Source organism: Bos mutus, chromosome X (genome assembly GCF_027580195.1).
Source record: "Bos mutus isolate GX-2022 chromosome X, NWIPB_WYAK_1.1, whole genome shotgun sequence".
NCBI classification, from domain to species: domain Eukaryota; kingdom Metazoa; phylum Chordata; class Mammalia; order Artiodactyla; family Bovidae; genus Bos; species Bos mutus.
In genome coordinates this window covers 33,792,599-33,810,299 of record NC_091646.1, presented here as the reverse complement: position 1 = coordinate 33,810,299, position 17,701 = coordinate 33,792,599, and the positions used below count along the sequence as shown (strand labels likewise).

The following is a 17,701-nucleotide window of genomic DNA, read 5'->3' as shown; positions in this document are numbered from 1 at the left end:
TTCACCAGCCTCAATTTCTTTAGTGCCTTAAAAGAAGTATCAGAATCAGTGAAATTCAAATTAGTAATGCAAATCATTCACCACTATTAAGAGAGGAGAAATTGTGGTCATTCACAATAAAAGACTCCATCCTGACAATGAGAAGGCAAGCCTGTTTGCAGGTGGTAGAGTTGTATGTCTGGAAAACTCAAAAGAGAATAGAAATCAGAATGAGTAAGAAAGGAAATAAGAAAATATGTTAGAAATAAGAGTCCAGAAAGAGAGCTTGTAGCTAAACTAATATATAATAAGGATTGATTGTTTTCTCGTATTAATACAATTGAGAGATTATTCCTTTTTACAATAGCAATAAAAAGTAAAATAACTATGAATAAATGTATACGGTCTATATTATATTAAGGTACTTACAAAACTATACCTTTAAAAGCTCACGTGCTCTGTGAGTAGACCATTCTCAAAAGGATACTTCACAACCCTATCATTTCCCTACCTCTGGAGAGAGGAACTGGGAGAGCAGGAGGAAGATGGCCTCTTCATTCAATATCCTTTCATAACTTGACTTTTGTACTCATCTATGTGAAGTGCCTGTTTTAAAAAAATATTTTTTAAGAGTGTTTAAATGAATGAACAAAGATAAATAAATGAAGAGGCAAACCTTATTTTTTTAATAACAGCTTTATTGAGGTAAAATTTTCTCTACAATATACCCATTTGAAGTGTATAATCCAGTGGTTTTTAGCATATGACAGAGTTGTGCAACTATTACCACACTGAATCTTACAGCATTTCAGTCATCCCATAGAGAAACACTATATTCACAAACATTACTCTCCATTCCCACCCAGCCCCTAGTAACTGCTAATTTACTTTCTGTGTCTGTGGATTTGCCTATTCCAGACATTTCATATAAATGAGATCATCTAATAGGTAAACTTTATGAGTCTGCTATTTATCCATTCATCTGTTGCTGCATATTTGGGTTATTTCTACCTTTTGGCTATTGTGAATAATGCTGCAATGAACATTAGTGTACAGCTTTTTGTGTATTTGTATTTTTCTCTTGGGTAATTACCTAGGAGTAGAGTTGCTGGATCATAATTGTAATTCTGTGTTTAACTCTTTGAGGGAATATCAGATCTGGGGGGTTTTTAATAGAAAAAATACAGTGAATATGTCAGTTCTCCCCCAGATTAATCCATGGGTTCAGTCCAGTCTCAAACAGTATGCTAATGGAATTATTTATTATTTGTATAATGATTCTGAAGTTCTCCGTTTTAACATTTACAGTGAGTATTATCATTTTTAAAAAATACTTATTTTTGTCTGTGCTGTATCTTCATTACACATGGCCTTTCTCTAGTTGTGGAGAGCAGGGACTACTCTCTAGTTGTGTTGTGCGGCTTCTCACACTGTGACTTCTCTAGTTGTAGAGCATGGGCTCTTGGGCACATGGGCTTCAGTAGTTGTGGTGCATGGGCTCAGTTGTTGCACAGCTGTGGAATCTCCCGGGAGCAGGGATTGAGCCAGTGTCCCCTGCATTGCAGGGCAGATTCTTAACCACTGGACCACCAGGGAAGCCCCTGTTACCAGCTTTATAATTAAAATAAGTCACAGAGGCATTTGCATGTTGGGAAATTTAAGTTTTTAATCAACTGTAAGAATGAGACAAGAATAAATTTATCTTTGGGAAATTGATACTCAAGTGAGCCAAGTATGGATGTAAGATTGGCTAGCAATCCTGTTGTTTTGGATTTTTTTCCCTTTTGGTCGCATGTGTGGCATGTGGGATCTTAGTTCCCTGATCAGGGCTTAAACCTGTGCCCCTGCATTGGGAGCGCAGAGTTTTAACCACTTGACCACCAGGGAAGTCTCAGCAGTCCTTTTTTATTACCCCAAAGGAGATTATTGGTGAATTACAAATTTGCTTTGTTCATTAAGGAGGATGACAATTCATAATTCTACCAAATTTCACCTTCCTTCTAAATGCATTCTAAGAAACTCTCCTGTTGACTTTCAGATAGCTACTCGGAAAGCATGTGGTTTGGCTCTGGCCAAGCTAGGCCATGCAAACGACAGAGTTATTGTGCTGGATGGTGATACCAAGAACTCCACCTTCTCTGACATATTCAAGAGAGAACACCCTGAGCGCTTCATCGAGTGTTTTATTGCTGAGCAAAACATGGTACGTGTGATAGGAACATCACTTTGAGTCATCTCATTGACAAATGGTGACCCACTCAAGGAGGCCTGCCCCCCTTACAGTTTTTCTTTCCACTTATAAAGGTAAAGGAAGTGGAGGGAAAAAGTCTCCGGGGAAACAAGTAGAGAGCAGTCAGGAAGAGTGTGAGGGGTGGCTTCCAGGATTGCTGGGCCAGGCACGGTTAGATGGCTCCATACTCTCTCCAAAGAGTCTGTAAGCTGCAGCCATCTGACTTCAGGGCTCCTAATCTGAAGAATGCCTAGCTCCCTAGTAGCTCTAGGTGGCCCCTGGGATGTTGTAGGATTGCCTGGCTGTGGCCAGTAGGTACAGAACCTCAAGGAATTGTGGTCTGTCTCTCCACCTTGTATTATGGGGCCTAATATATCCTAGATATTTCAGTGTTCGTGCAAGTAAATGCCTTGACTTCTAAAGCTCTGCACCAGTGCAGAGGATAGCACACATTTACCCTCACATCACAGAGGTCAGAAACAGCACTGGCCAGAAATCTATGGGCCAGCAGGCCTCACGTGACCAGAGATATTTTGTTTGGAACAAATAGTATTTACAAATATTTTAAGTTAGTTGCCAGCTTTTTAAGGTCAGGAAATTTTTATATGGAATCCAGATTTCTGGATTTTTCTTAAAGAATGGGAAGATCTGGCAACACTGGAACAACATTCCCTCCTTCCTGCCACCAGTTGACTGGAGTCAAGCAGGGGCCCTGTTTAAATGGGCATCCACAGCCATCTCGCCATGTCCCTGCCTCCTGCTGGCCTGCTCCTTTGTTCATGGTGCTTCCCTGGCCCTATCAGTGTTGGAATCTAAGCCCCTCTGTTCAGTAAAGCAGGTCACTGCAATTGTAAGGATATGAGCATTTTTCAGTGGGTCTCATTAACCTATTTCCATTTTGAATGGAAAAAAAAATACAACTCATATTTTTCTGAATTGAGCCTCAAAAAGTTTGCTTCCCTAGGCATTGATTCTTTCAACCAGCAACTGAAAAAAAAAAAAAAAACTAGTAAAGAAGCAGCCACCAAGTGAGTAGTGTCCTGTGCTGCCAGATAAAACTGGTGGCTACAGGGAGAGCATGACTAGGGCCAATCAGGAGCAAGCTCTCAGAAGAGGTGACATTTAAACTGAGACTTAAGTGACAAGGAGTCTGTCACACGCAGATCCAGGGACAGCATTCCCAGCAGAGCGCCCAGCTAGCTCTCCTGCATGCCCAGATTGGAGCTGTTCAGGGAGCAGGAGGAAGGGCCCGAGACTCTGGTATGGAGAAGAGCTTGTTGAGGGAAGTGGGGGAGTGGCAGGAGATGACAGCTTGGACCAGGACAGTAGCTGTGGGGTTGGGGAGATGCAGACTCATGCAGGGTAGATGACCGGGTGGAACCAAGGCTGGCAATAGGGCATAGGCCAGAGCACCTGGGAGACAGACAAGACTGGGGCAGGAATGGGTTTTGGGGGCACAGGAGCTCTCGGTGAGCCCTGAGGGGTTAGACTACCTCTTAGACTGGGGGTAGGGGTGCCAGGTAGGTCAGGATAGATCATTTATCTCCAAATGTGTTTGCTTTCCAAACCACTGAATGTCTTTTTCTAAGTAGATCTAAAAGCTTTAAGTTAACATCTAAATTTTTCGTTAAATTTTTTAAGTTCGCATCTAAATATATCCTTGGTATCTAGATTTAACTGATGCCGAGGATGTAACTTCCCATATATTGTAATTTGTGACAGTTGAATACTTAAATCATCCAGTTACACAAAGGCTTTCTTTGTCAGAAATTAAATGTTTTTCTGCTTGAACTCTTAATTCCATTCTACTTCTTACTCATGAAAGCCTTTTACTGATAATTCTGCAATAAACTATGCATATACATTGATGGTTTTTAAAATTTGTTTCCTACATCCACAGGCCTTAGAGCATTACCATTTTTTTCTTCTGGATTGAGCTATGGCTATAATTTTTAGCTTGTGTAGCAGTAGTTAAGTACATTTAGAGCTAGAATGAGGTAAGATTTAGAACAAAATCTATTTGTATTTAAATGATGTAAGTGCCAGAAAACCTTATTCAAGTAAATATGGTGCTGGAAAGAGTAAGAATTTTGTTGCGTCAACGTCATTCAGTTCATTTGAATCCTGTCCCAGCTGTAAGCCAAAAATCATACACAGTGATCTTTCATGTCCAGTTGTTTGTGGAAAATTATTTGTAAAGGATTGGCACTTCAGTTAGATTCTTTTTCAGTTTTGTTAGAAGAATTGGAAAACCCCTGACTTACGGAAGGATTTGTTGTCTAGTCTTTTGAGCTTTTTAGTTTTTCAAGGCTGCTGTGATTATTTCAAATTATTCTTTCTGTTTCTGGAGCTCTTACATTCCAGGATGTTGCCCCACTGAAGGAGCAACCCAAGGTGGGTGAGAGTATACCTTTTGGCAGTTAGTTGCTGGGAGGTGATTATCAGGGAGACAGTGGGAAGGAGGCCCTGGGCCCTTTCCCTAGCAGGCAGATGTGGGAGTCAAGGATCTTGATGTTGAGACCAGCCATAGCCATGCACCCTTTGAAAGGTCTTTGTTTACCTCCGAGATACTCATCTTCTAGTTTGAAGGCCACCAGGGTGTGTGAGCCTGGCTTTGCAGGAGAGGTGAGCAATAGAGAGACAGAGGAGACCTTAGCATCATGCAGATCAGAGTGACACCGTGGGACCCCATGCTGGTTCCCTGTGAAGGGGGCAGATGAGGAGGAGTGTGGCACTTAGTCCAGGCGCACCTCCTGGCAGATCCAGCTGGGGAGGGAGCAGCAACATCCAGTGAGGCAGGTGGTCCCTAGTGCTGGATGCACCTCAGAGGTCAGATGTGATGCAGAGGAACTCAGGTGACCTTTTACATTTGGCCCCTTCCAGGTCCCTCAAGGGGATGGTGGCCTAGATGAAGGAGAACGTGCAGAAAGTGGGAAATGAGAGAGTGTGCAAGGTTTTCCTGGGAAGGAGAACATGGACGAAGGGCAGGATCTGGAGCAGGAGTGCAAGGGGAAAGTGAGGGAGAAACTGAGGTGATGTGGGAAGGGAGGGGACAACTGCACGGTCAGAGAGCCCCTTGAGAAAACAGGAGAAAGATGAGATTCAGCAGGGTGGGGAGAGGGGACAGAGGCAGGGGACGAGGAGAGTGGGAAGGAGACCCACAAGGACTGCAGGGCAGCCTTGAGTGTCCCGAGGTTCCCCAGCTTGGATTTGAAGGAACAGGGCCAGCACTTCAGTTCCTCTCATTTCTGGCAGTGTTCAGGGGACATGGTGAATTTGCCAGGTTTGGGATTTTCCCAGGTAGGTGATTGGAGGGAGGGTGTGGCGAGGTGAGGGGGTACGAAGGATAGGTGATCCTGAGAAGCATACACTCTACACTGGGAAACAGGAGGGGAAGTGGGCTCCAAGAGTATTCTGATTCACCTTCTTTGTGATGCAGGTGAGCGTGGCACTGGGATGTGTCACCCGTGGTCGCACCGTGGCTTTTGCTTGCACCTTCGCTGCCTTTTTAACCCGAGCATTTGATCAGATCCGGATGGGAGCCATCTCGCAAACCAACATCAATCTTATTGGGTCCCACTGTGGGGTGTCCATAGGTATGAGTTCTCAATGCCTTCGTCTTAATTGCCCCCCTCCTTTACAGAGAAAGATCAGTGTGTGAGCAGTTGAACTGCCCAACATAGAGTTCCGTGATACTAGTTTGATTATTTGTAACCTGTTTTTTTAAAAAGGCCATATTGTGTTTTAGAAGTTCCAGAAACTGGGTAACTTTTTAGCTGATCTTCTGGTATTACTGTAAAGTGCCTATTGTTTCAGTCATTGAGAAATACTTACCCTGAGTGCCTCTTCTGTGTCAAGCCACATACTGGGTAGTGATTTGGCCACTCTGGCATCACAGAATTCTTTCCTGCTGTTTGGTCGCCTCAGTCTGAGTTGGGACAAACAGCCTGCCAGGGCTCTGCTGGGATAAGCAGCCTGGTCAGGTAGAATGGGAAGCCTCAAGGAGCTCAACATCAGGGCATTAACTGTGGATGGGAAATGGGGGAGCCAGGAGGAGGATGGAGGTGTCCATTAGCACTGGATGGAAAATGGAACAAACCTGCAAGAGCCTGAGCAAAGACGTCAACATCACTGACGAAGGAGTCCCAAACTGCATGAAAAGCAAAACGCCAGTGCCCAGTGGTTTCTTGCCTAGGAAACATCTGGGAGTTGTGTTTGTGGAGGATAGCAATGGGGACTATAGAAAGATGGGGCACCTGACACGCCTGTGGCAGGGCAGGTCATCAAGGTAGATGTGACTGACAGCTGACCCTTGCTGCCAGAAGGCTGGAGGGGAGGGCTGGAACTGCACGTCTGGGTGTTGTCCCAGGGACTTCAGGGAGAGCTCAACTGGCAAAGGAGACTATGGGTGAGCCAGATTTAACGGAAGAGAGGAGGGCCTGCACAGGGGCCTCTCCTGGGGCTGGGTGCAAAGTCAGTTTTAAAGTCAGCCAAGTGGAAAAGTGGTTCTAAGTCCAACCCAGAAGAACTGGAGTTCTTTGGAGAGACAACAGTCCCAGGCCAGGCAGTGTCCATGGTGACAGTCTCCTTTCTAGCTGGAAGAGCTCGGACATCCTGGTGTACATTGGGTTACATGAAGTCCCTGAGTTCCAACAGTACCCCCAGGGCACCCCGAAGGTATGTTCTATAACGCTCAGCTACTTTAAAGGCCATGAGAAATGAGAGACCACTCGAGTCTGAAAACTTTCATCTCTTGATGGAAAAGAGCAGAGAAGAAACAACAGAGTCTGGAGGGACCCTCCTCAGAGAAGAGGACAGGGGCAGAGACCTGGTACTTGGAAGAGAGCACGGGTAACCTAGGGCAGCAGTACCAGTCACACTGAGTGCCAGATGCTGGCGAGGCTCGAGGCCAAGAAGTGGCTTCTGCTGTGTTGCTTGCAATGTCCATAGTGACTGCTGGGATTGTGGCCCCCATGGTAGGCAGCACAGTTGCTCATCCAGTGGAGGGCAGGCTCCTACTGGGGTCTCTTTGTTGGGCTATGGTTTTGCTTTCTCAGGTGAAGATGGCCCCTCCCAGATGGCCCTGGAAGACCTAGCCATGTTCCGAGCCATTCCAAACTGCACGATTTTCTATCCAAGTGATGCCATCTCGACAGAGCATGCTATTTTCCTGGCGGCCAATATCAAGGTATTTCTTAGAAAGCACTGGTGCAGACAAAAAATGTGTCTGGGCTCTGCTGCTAGTTTGGTTCTGATGGTTTGATATTACTTTTCTCATCACAAAGGTAATAGATATTTGTTACAGGTAATTTGGTGGCTCAGAGGTTAAATGGCACCCCACTCCAGTACTCTTGCCTGGAAAATCCCATGGACGGAGGAGCCTGGAAGGCTGCAGTCCATGGGGTCGCTGAGGGTCGGACACGACTGAGTGACTAACACACACACACACACACACACACGTAATTTGATCGCAGGCTTTTTTTGGCTGCACTGGGTCTTTGTTGCTGCACAGGTTTACTCTAGTTGTGGCAAATGGGGCCTACTTTCTAGTTGTGGTGTGCAGGATTTTCATTGTGATGGCTTCTCTTGTTGCAGAGCATGGGCTCTAGGGTGCACACGGGCTTCAGTAGTTGTGGCACATGGGCTTAGTCTCTCTGTGGCATGTGGGATCCTCCTGGTCCAGGGATCTAACCGTTGTCACCTGCACTGGCAGGCAAATTCTTAACCACTGGACCACCAGGGAAGTCCTGTAGGATTCCCTTTAAATATAGAGCCATTACCCCAAAAAGGGTAATGGAAGCACGTAGAACATGAACACATTTGCATTGTAAAAAAGCAGTGCAGAACAAGGTCAAATTCCCAGCGACCTGTATGGGGTGGGACTTAGGTCAAGAAGAGGGGGAAACGGGGGGGGGCTCTGGGACTCAGAGTCCTTGGCAGAGCCATGGGAGTGGGCTCCAGTGACAAGCCACCAGGTGCGGGTGTTAGACACAGCCTGTGTGACTGCCACCTCGTGATAGCCAGAAAGCTGGAGTTGTCAGCTGCAACTGCACATGAACCCTAGAATCCCCAGCCCTGGGGCCCACCCTCCTCAAAAACTGCTTAGAAGGGTAAGAGTCTGACTTCTGCCCTGCCTGCCCCTCCTGAAGTCTCACCCAGGGGCATCAGTTGGACACAACCTGGCTCCTGGCCAGAACCCAGCTGCAGGGGCTTCCCTGATGGCTCAGCGGGTAAAGAATCTGCCTGCAGTACAGGAGACACAGAACCCTGAAGCTGCAGGAAAAGTTAGGGAACAGAATCTTTACCTTTCCAAACTCTCCAGCTAGCAGTCACTGGACTCACCTCACCACTACCACCCCCCAGCTCTGCACACAACCCTGTGCACAGTTGAGATGGGTCATGCAACACACAGGTTCCATTCCTGGCATTTCCAACGTGTGTGACACATGAGTTTCTTTGACTTTTTTTTCTTTATTTTTTAACCTAAGTGAGCTCACACATGGTTCTGTACTTTTCTACTTGGTGTATCCTGGACATTGTCTGCACATACAGCACAAGCTCATGTGTGTTGCAGTATCTTATTTGTGGAAAGTTCAAAAGAAACATCAGAATAGAGGTTGCTTCTTGGGTGGGAGAGAGGCATGAGGGAACTTTCTGGGCAAGTACAAATGATCTCCAAACTGAGGAGACAGATACATGGTGTATAACTTGTCAGAATTCAGGGTGTGCTCCACTTAAGTAAATTTTACCTCCTAAAAATGTACTGAACAGAAGTAGTTCATAGTGTGTAAATGAACAAAAGGAAGCAGTGTTTCTAAATTAATGTATTAGTTTATCGTGTGTGATTTCAACAATTGGGTTCTCTGGTGGCACAGAGAATTCGCCATTTCCCCCTATCGGGATCTTCCCAATCCAGGAATTAAACCTGGGTCTCTTAGGTCTCCTGCACTGGGAGGCGGGTTCTTTACCACTAATGCCACATGGGAAGCCCCGTAGACAGAGGAGCCTGGTGGGCTACACAGTCCATGGGGTCACAGAGTTCAACATGACTTAGCATGCATGCACACAAATTAACAAATACTCTATAGATATTTGAGTATTTGTTTATAGTTCTATTTATATGTTCAAGGTGATGATGATGAAAAGAATTGACATCTTCTCATTGGAAGATGAGTAATTTTATGTTCTGGTATCTAAGGTATTTCTTTTTTTTTTTTTTTTTTAAATTTTATTTTATTTTTAAACTTTACATAATTGTATTAGTTTTGCCAAACATCAAAATGAATCCGCCACAGGTATACATGTGTTCCCCATCCTGAACCCTCCTCCCTCCTCCCTCCCTGTACCATCCCTCTGGGTCGTCCCAGTGCTCTAGCCCCAAGCATCCAGTATCGTGCATCGAACCTGGACTGGCATCTCGTTTTAAGGTATTTCTAAGAATGAAGTATTATACACTGTTGCGACAAAAATTGTTTACCGTTATGTTTTAGGGTTTCTATTCAAGGTAAGTAAGAGCTCGTGCCCCGAGTTTACATTCTATTGAGACAGATCGGTGTGTATCTGAGGAAGCTTTCCCAAAGGGGTGAGCATGATAGCATGGAGAGCTTGTCACTGGGCATCCAGCAGCTTCCCTCACAGGCTTCTGCCTCCTGATCAGTAACACCTGACCTGTTGCCAGTGGTTAGAGACAGTTATCCCTCGCTCCAGAATGCACATTTTGTTTTTCGTACTAAGAATTGTTCAGTACTTCCCAGCTTCTTTTTAAGGTTTATTAGTTGGAAATTTAGTTTTATTTTCTAAACTGTGGCTCTGGTATTCATTTACACCCTAGGGGATGTGCTACATTCGAACCAGTCGGCCAGAAACTGCAATTATTTACACCCCACAAGAAAGCTTTCAGATTGGACAGGCCAAGGTAAGGCCTTAAGTTCTCCTGTATCTTCCAGTATTAGTTTGTGTTGGGAGCACTGTTGTTTACAGCCAGAGTCAGGGGCCCCAACAGTTGAGGCTTCATTCTTCATTTGTTCTAGTTTTTTAAAAAAATCATATTTGCCTGCTTTTCTTCAGAAAGTAATATTCTGCCAGTGTCAGCCTAAACTTAACTTTTCTCCTTTCTGAAAGGAGTCTCTGTTGAACCCTTAAAGATAAATAACTTGAAGACTCTTGAGTTGCTTGGCTGTACGTTACCACAGACAACGTCAAGCTAAAAAAATGATAGAACCCATTTCAAATGAGTAGTAGATCTGTTAGGTTCTTGTTTTGCCCATTGGAGGCCAGGAATATAACAAACATGAACCGTCTTGCCTCTGGCCATCGTGTGGCCCTGAGGTTGGTTTTGTGGGATGTGGCCACAACCTTCAGGCCTGCTGGGTGCTTCCTATCTCCTGTGTCCTTGAGAAAGCCTTGGAAGCACAGATAGTTAGCAGCCATATTTTTTTTTTGCTAATGAATTAAATTTTTATTTTTTATTTATTTATTTTTTTGTACCCCAATGTTCATCGCAGCCATGTTTTGAAGATAAGGGCCAAAGAAGGGTAAGCAGCAAGCCCAGTCAGCAGCCTGCTGTCTGTGGGCCTGCCTTTCAGAGTTGTGCGTGCAGAAAGCCAATAGCATCTATGGAGAAAATACATGATTGTCCACCACCTAGAGGGCAGGCCTTAAGACGTTTGGGCATGTTTTCTTCCTGACTTTTTCTAGGTGTATATCTTAGTTGAGATCATGCTGTGTAGGACTGTTTTATGTCCTGCCTTTTATCTTATAAGCCTTTTAGAATACTCTTCTTAAGTATGTAAAAGAATGATAGTCACTCTTAAAGGAGCAATACATGACTTCCAACTTGATTGATAAGGACTAGGCTGCACCAGAATTCACAGTGGTAGTGTGCTCAGAATGAATAAATGAGCCCTGAATAGCTTTAGTGCCACAGGAGAGCAGGTATATTCAGAACAGTTCCAGGCCCCCATAGTTTCATTCCACTGAATGGAAAAGCTGAACTATTCACTTCAGTGTGAAGTACAGGTGCTATTGTTACATGGACTCCCACTCAAGGCCATCTGTTTGCCTCTGGGGGTGGCAGGGAGGGTGTCTCGCTGACAGTCATGTGGTTTTCAGAGTTTTCACATCTCTCTTGTCTTTTTTTCCCCATGATGTTTGTCCTATCCTGACAAAATGAAGTAAATTTCCTGATGTGAGTTAAATTATGTGTGACGATATGCATGGCATGAGTAATTCAAGGCTGGGTTTGCAAAGGGGCATATAGGGGTGTGTGTGTATATTTACATATACACATAAAAAGGCTAGGACATTCTTAAAGGATGGGGCAAGTGGTTTAAAGCCCTAAATATCTAGTCAGCAGTGGTGCTTATGCTACAGGGAAACCTATAGAGAGGAATGCAATGCAGACTAATTCCAGATGCCTTTGGTTGGGTGACTTTGAAAGAAACAAACCAATGGAAAACAGAGCAGAGAACCCTGTCTGCTTACAGACTAACAAATGGTTGGGAACATGGGCTTTGAATTCATACGGGTCTGGCTGTTGGTCTCAACCCTGCCCTGGGCGAGTTCCTCCTGTTCTCAGGTTTGCTTTCCTCAGTCACAGAATGGGCCCACTAATGCATGGGCATCACAGGGCACTTGGGCATGCAGGGTGCTTGGCACAGAGCACCCCAAGATGCTCTCAAATAGCCCTCATTAGCACATTCATCATCAGAGTCCAATCTGCATGGATACCTCCAGAAAGAGGTCTAAGCAGTCCAGAGGTGGTGCCTTTTCAGATCCCTTGGTGGGGGTGAGTCCACACTGGAGCAAATGGGCTGTGGAATTTGCTTCTGGCCTTCTGCCTTTCACATTCCAGTTGGAAATCCACTTGCTTTGGTAAAGGGTCATTTTGCATACATACTGTAAAAGAACTTAGTGATTTGGCATTGTGAATCATGAGGAAAGGTAGACAAATTTGTTAAATAAACATGAAGTGGGGCTTATTAAAGAGAGCAGTCCTTATTGGTCAGTGTGCTGACTCAGCCTTTCGTATAGTGAACTATGAAGCACTGAAATTGGTAGGCTCGGGAGAGCAGACTGTCCTCCACTTTGAGATTGATTCTGTGTAGTAAGCGCAGCATTTTTGTTTTGTGGGTGCAACACCAGGTCATCCGTCAAAGTGTGAACGACAAGATTACGGTTGTCGGAGCTGGAATTACTTTGCACGAAGCCTTAGCTGCCGCTGATGATCTTTCCAAGCAAGGTCAGTTGGGGGTTGCTGAACACTGAAGTTTGGGCTGGAAGAGGTTGGGCTGCCTGTCTGCCCCAATGCATCTTTTTAGTCTAAGTCTGCTTGATACACTAAGCTGGTTATTGCTATTTTCCAGGTATTTCTCTCCGTGTCATTGACCTGTTTACTGTTAAACCTCTGGATGCTGCCACCATCATCTCCAATGCAAAAGCCACAGGTGGCCAGATTATCACAGTGGAGGATCACTACCCAGAAGGTGTGTGCAAGCCTTAGGGGGGACCATTTTGAAAGTCTGCTTTGGTGGAACATGTTTTGTTTTCCTTGACCAGAAGTATGCCATGACCACGGGCAGTCCCTCCAGCTGACCACTCACCCTGTATTACTTTCTCTTTGTAAGGGTGTGGGTGTAGGGTCTCTTGCCCATCTACACTAGCCAAGGGAGGTCCCATGTCCATCCTTGTCGATGTGTTTCAGCACAGTGTGCCCTGCCTGGTCCTTGGCTGGCTCAGTGGCAGTACAGAGGAATGTCTAACTTGGCATTGTGGCGGGATGGATCATAAGAAGCTTCACAGTTGCTCTTGTGTATTGACTGATTCATAGTTTGCCCCCTGCAAAAAATGCAGACAGTACCTTGCAAGCAGAGAACACAGCAAATGCAGGAAGTGTGACCAGCGAGAGGGGGCTGAGCAGTGTTCGGCCTGGGAAGGTCAGGTAGGGCAGAGGAGCGAGTGGGGAGCTTCATGTGTTCATGTGTCAGGGGCTCCAGAGCAAGCCCATGGTCTGCAGGGAAGCACTCTCCAAGGAAGGGGCACACACTGGGACCCCCAGGGGCAGAAGACACGGGTCAGGGGTGAAGACCCCCATGCCTTTGGTTCCCTCCCTCCTTTGGGGGGCCCCCAGCATGCTCCCTTAACTGGCAGCAACAGATGCCCCCCTGGAGACCTAGGGAACCCACTCGAGACTCATTGCCGTGAGTAGTATTAAGGGCTGATGGCTGCCAGGCACATGCCAAACTTCCCGACTCCCAGAGGAAAGCAGGTGAGCCCCATAAGTCACCCTGTGGTGCCAACAGCTGAGGCACAGAGACCACTCTTAGCAGTAGGGAAAGTGTCTCATTGATGTCAAGGACTCATACCAGCCTGCCTGGGCGCCACCCCCAGGCCAGCCTTGCATGCTGGCCTTTCTGAAGTCAGAAGCTAATTCTTGGGCTCCTGACAGGTTTGAGAATCTGAGCTCCACAGATCCTTGTGTCCATGGAGCCCCAGTGGAGATAACCCCTGCCATAAGTGGGGCTGGGAGCAATTTGAAGACTTGTACTTTTGAATGAGAACTCTTCTGGACAGTTAGGGAACAGTTGTTTATAAATCAGTGCCTAGTGAGAAACTTTTCTCCCTGGGAACCACCACATTCAAAGGTCTCTACATGATGGGGTTTTGAGGCTGACTAGCTGCTTCCAGAACATACCCTAATATCCCTTGCTTCTTCAGGTGGTATCGGGGAGGCCGTCTCTGCAGCCGTCTCCATGGAGCCTGACATCGTGGTCCATCAGCTGGCAGTGTCAGGGATCCCTCGGAGCGGGAAGCCCAGTGACCTGCTGGATATGTTTGGAATCAGTTCCAAACACATCATATGGGCTGTGGAACGAATTTTAATGAAATAGCTTAGCTGTTGGCTTTGACCAACAGACTGGCCTGTTTACCTTACCTTACGTTTATGCTTGTTGCCAAATGATTACTTAAATCTATGCTATTGTGCTTTATTCTTTTTAAAAATAATGCAAGTTAACTGCTTTCTTGTTAAGCCATAACTACATATAACACGTATAACTCTTACCTTTGAATCATTAAAGTGGATTATAAGATAAAGTCTGAAGTGACAGAATAGCTAACAAAACAACCACCTGATAGCAAGTTTTCTGATGAGACTAGAGATAACTGGGGTAGAGACCAATATAAGGTAACAGTTTCTTAAATGTGTGCATTTTCCTCATAAGTAAAAGAAAAAAATGTGAATTGTAGACTGCAGTCGCCCAAGTTGGGCAGTATTATACCACCATGCTGCCCACTGATGGCCCATGCATGAGGTCAGGTGCTACTATCCTACCTGCAGCCTTCCAGGTACTGTGTGACTGCAGTTGATGTGGAATTTCCTCTGGTGTTTGCCTTCATCCCTCTCCCATGCAGAGGCTGTGGAGCAGCAGTGAAAGCTCTTAGGATGTGCTGTACTGTTTGAAGTGACTGTTCTGTGAAGAGAGGACACGACTAGGTCTGACCTCCACACTCTGCTCTCTGGTCAGATCTCAGGAATGTCTTATTTACTCAGTGACCAAACCAAACTGTTAGCTCAATTGTACTCATCTACTGAGGATATTAAAGTTGACATTAATAAAGCAATGAAGAACTGGCTAGCTGTTTTGCTCTGTGCCTTGGATGTGTGATTTTGTTTCTCCTTGATAAAATCCTAAATAAGGAAGAAGCTGTTCTTTAAACCAGGAGAGAGATCCATGTCCCCAACAAGCCCTGGAAAGGGTAGTGGGCAGGAGGTGTACCACTAGAGGACAGTATTCAGCCTGAAAAGCCAGCCCTGAGCCAACTCCTTATTTTAGGTCAGAGCATTTAAACCATGTGGTTGGAATACAAGAGAATACCTGCCAGATAAATGAAGGATAGACCGGAGCTTCAAAACTAAAGTTGGCTGGATGTATCTGGAATGTCGTGGTCCTTATTTCTGTCATTCTCACTAACTGGTCATCAAGGGGTTTTTGTTCTAGAATGTGTGGTAGAGATGGAAGAACCAGTCTGCCACTGAGTTATTTGCAGAGCCTAGTCTTTCTGTTCCTGGCTTTTTAACTCACTAAGCTGGTTCCCTGGCCTGTAAAATTAGCATGATAGTATGCTTATTTCATAAAACTTCAAAAATTTTAAAAATAGTTGATGTAATTGATAGAAAATATATCAAATGTATCAAAATACAAAAATATTAAAAATACCAGGGACTTCCCTGATGGTCCAGTGGCTAAGACTGCACTCCCAATGCAAAGGGCCTGGGTTAAATCCCTGGTTGGGGAGCTAGAGCCCACATGCTGCAGTGCTGCAAGTAAGTCCTGGTGCAGGCAAGTAAATATTAAATAGTTGACATTTTTCTATAAAAATAACAGTTGATTACAGGGTCATATAGAAAATTGATAAAATGCAAATAATCAAAATTTTACCTCACTTAACTGGACATCTCACATTCCATGCAGTTCACCCATTGAAAGAATACAAGTTAGTGGTACTTAGCATACTCAGAGTTCTGTAACCATCACTGTGGTTCATTTTAGGACATTTGTATCACTCCAGAGAGAACTGCACCCCTGAGTAGTCCCCATTCACTGTCCCAGCCCCTGGTAACCACTCGTGTGTTTACTGTTTCTAGGGTTTTAACATATTCTGGACATTTTGTATGAATGGAATCACAGTATGTGACCTTTTTGTCTCCTAGCTTCTTAGCATAATGTATTTCAGGTTCATCTACATTAGAGCATGTTACAGAATTTCATTCTTTTTTATGGCCACAAAATAGTCCATCCTATGTATAGACTGTTTTGTCCATCGGTTTGTAGAAATCTGGATTTTTACTTTTTGTCTATTGTGAATAATGCTACGAACATTCCTTTTCAAGTTTGTGGATTATAGTTTTACTTACATTGCTACTGCTAAGTTGCTTCAGTCGTGTCCAACTCTGTGCGACCCCATAGATGGCAGCCCACCAGGCTCCTCTGTTCATGGGATTCTCTAGGCAAGAACACTGGAGTGGGTAGCCATTTCCTCCTCCAATGCATGAAAGTGAAAAGTGAAAGTGAAGTTGCTCAGTCGTGTCCAACACTTAGCGACCCCGTGGACTGCAGCCTACCAGCCTCCTCTGTCCGTGGGATTTTCCAGGCAAGAGTACTGTAGTGGGGTGCCATTGCCTTCTCCATTACTTGGTGTATATTGGGTGTATATATATTGGTGTATTATTGGGTGTATATAAAGCTAGGAGTTGCTGGGTCATGTGATAATTGTTTACTCTTTTGAATGTGTGTGTGTGTGGTTAAAGTAGATTCACCAGGGGTGAATGAAACTGACCATAATGATAACCATGACATCTGTAAAGCACTCTAAAGTAAAGCTGTTATGAACACACAAGCTAGGATGTGTGACCAGGCACTGTGCACCACACCAGCTTGTATTTAGATGTATAATGCCTGATTTGGTGATGTTCACAACAACAGTGCAGCAATGCACTGTTGAAGCCTAAATGGAGTTCCAAATACAATCCATGATAAAAACTCCATTCCAAAAGCCTGAGTTCAGGCCCCCACAGGAGTTGGGCAAGAACAGAAGAGCTGACTTTAGGAATAGGGGCTGGGAGGAGAGAGGATCATGTAGGGATGGGAGTGGCCCAGCTATACCTCCAGGGTGCAGAGTAGCTGAGGTGATAAGGGACAGGAATGCTGTCAACTGCTCTAGGTGCTTAAGTGTCTGAATGTCCCTTGATCTAGAGCCACAGACTCGGGTGACCCTGACGCATGATTCTAATCCACAGGTTGCCTACTTGTGTATGTAAAGGTGAACTAAAGTCACCCGTTTTGGCCTCAGTTTCATTTCTCAAAGGGGATGACAGTGCTGAGGGTGGGGACAGCTTCTCCCATAGGGCTGTGGCCAGGATTTTAGAAATGCCATATAAATGTCCCCACTGAAGGCTACCCTAGCTTGTGGCGCGTTCGTACTCCCCAGCAGTGGCCTCCAGTACGCACGCATGCACGCCCCAGCCACTTTCCAGCCTCTCTAGGATCGCCCAGGGCTCAGCAGAGAATCGGCCCCGCCTTCTCCCTCTCTGGCCAACCCTCTCCTCGGCAGCCTTGGCTGCTCCAACCTCCCCCACCTCCAACCCGCCTGTACCTACCCACCATTTGGCCACTGCCTGGCGAAGGCCTGCACCCCACCCGCCCCGCCGGCTCTCCGCACACCTTGCGCCCGCCTGCCCGGGGCCGACCAATCCGCGCAGCCTGGGCCATGTCATTGGGTTTTGTCCGGTCACTCACTGAGCCTTAGCCAATCAGCATCACAGGCACTGCCCTCGGGGGGTGGGGCCGCCCTGAAAGGGGTGAATATGATGGCGTGAGGCTGCAGCCTCGACCCCCGAAGCAGAGAGAGGCCTGCGGCGGCCTAGGTCCCCAGAAACAAACCGAATGACAGTGCTCCCAACCGAGAGCTGACGGCCCGCAGAGAGCAAGAGGT

At 45.7% G+C, this 17,701-nt stretch overlaps 1 protein-coding gene across 1 annotated transcript in view; it reads left to right on the top strand.

Annotated features, from left to right (window-relative positions):
• The window catches only part of TKTL1 (transketolase like 1), a 28,425-nt gene extending 13,583 nt beyond the window's left edge, over positions 1-14,842 (top strand). The window contains exons 7-13 of the mRNA XM_005909081.3: positions 2,018-2,182; positions 5,649-5,805; positions 7,267-7,397; positions 10,041-10,124; positions 12,353-12,449; positions 12,574-12,693; positions 13,925-14,842. Coding sequence (XP_005909143.1) covers positions 2,018-2,182; positions 5,649-5,805; positions 7,267-7,397; positions 10,041-10,124; positions 12,353-12,449; positions 12,574-12,693; positions 13,925-14,097 — 927 coding nt within the window. The 3' untranslated portion in view covers positions 14,098-14,842. The remainder of the gene's footprint in view (positions 1-2,017; positions 2,183-5,648; positions 5,806-7,266; positions 7,398-10,040; positions 10,125-12,352; positions 12,450-12,573; positions 12,694-13,924) is intronic.
• Positions 14,843-17,701: the final 2,859 nt, after the last annotated feature.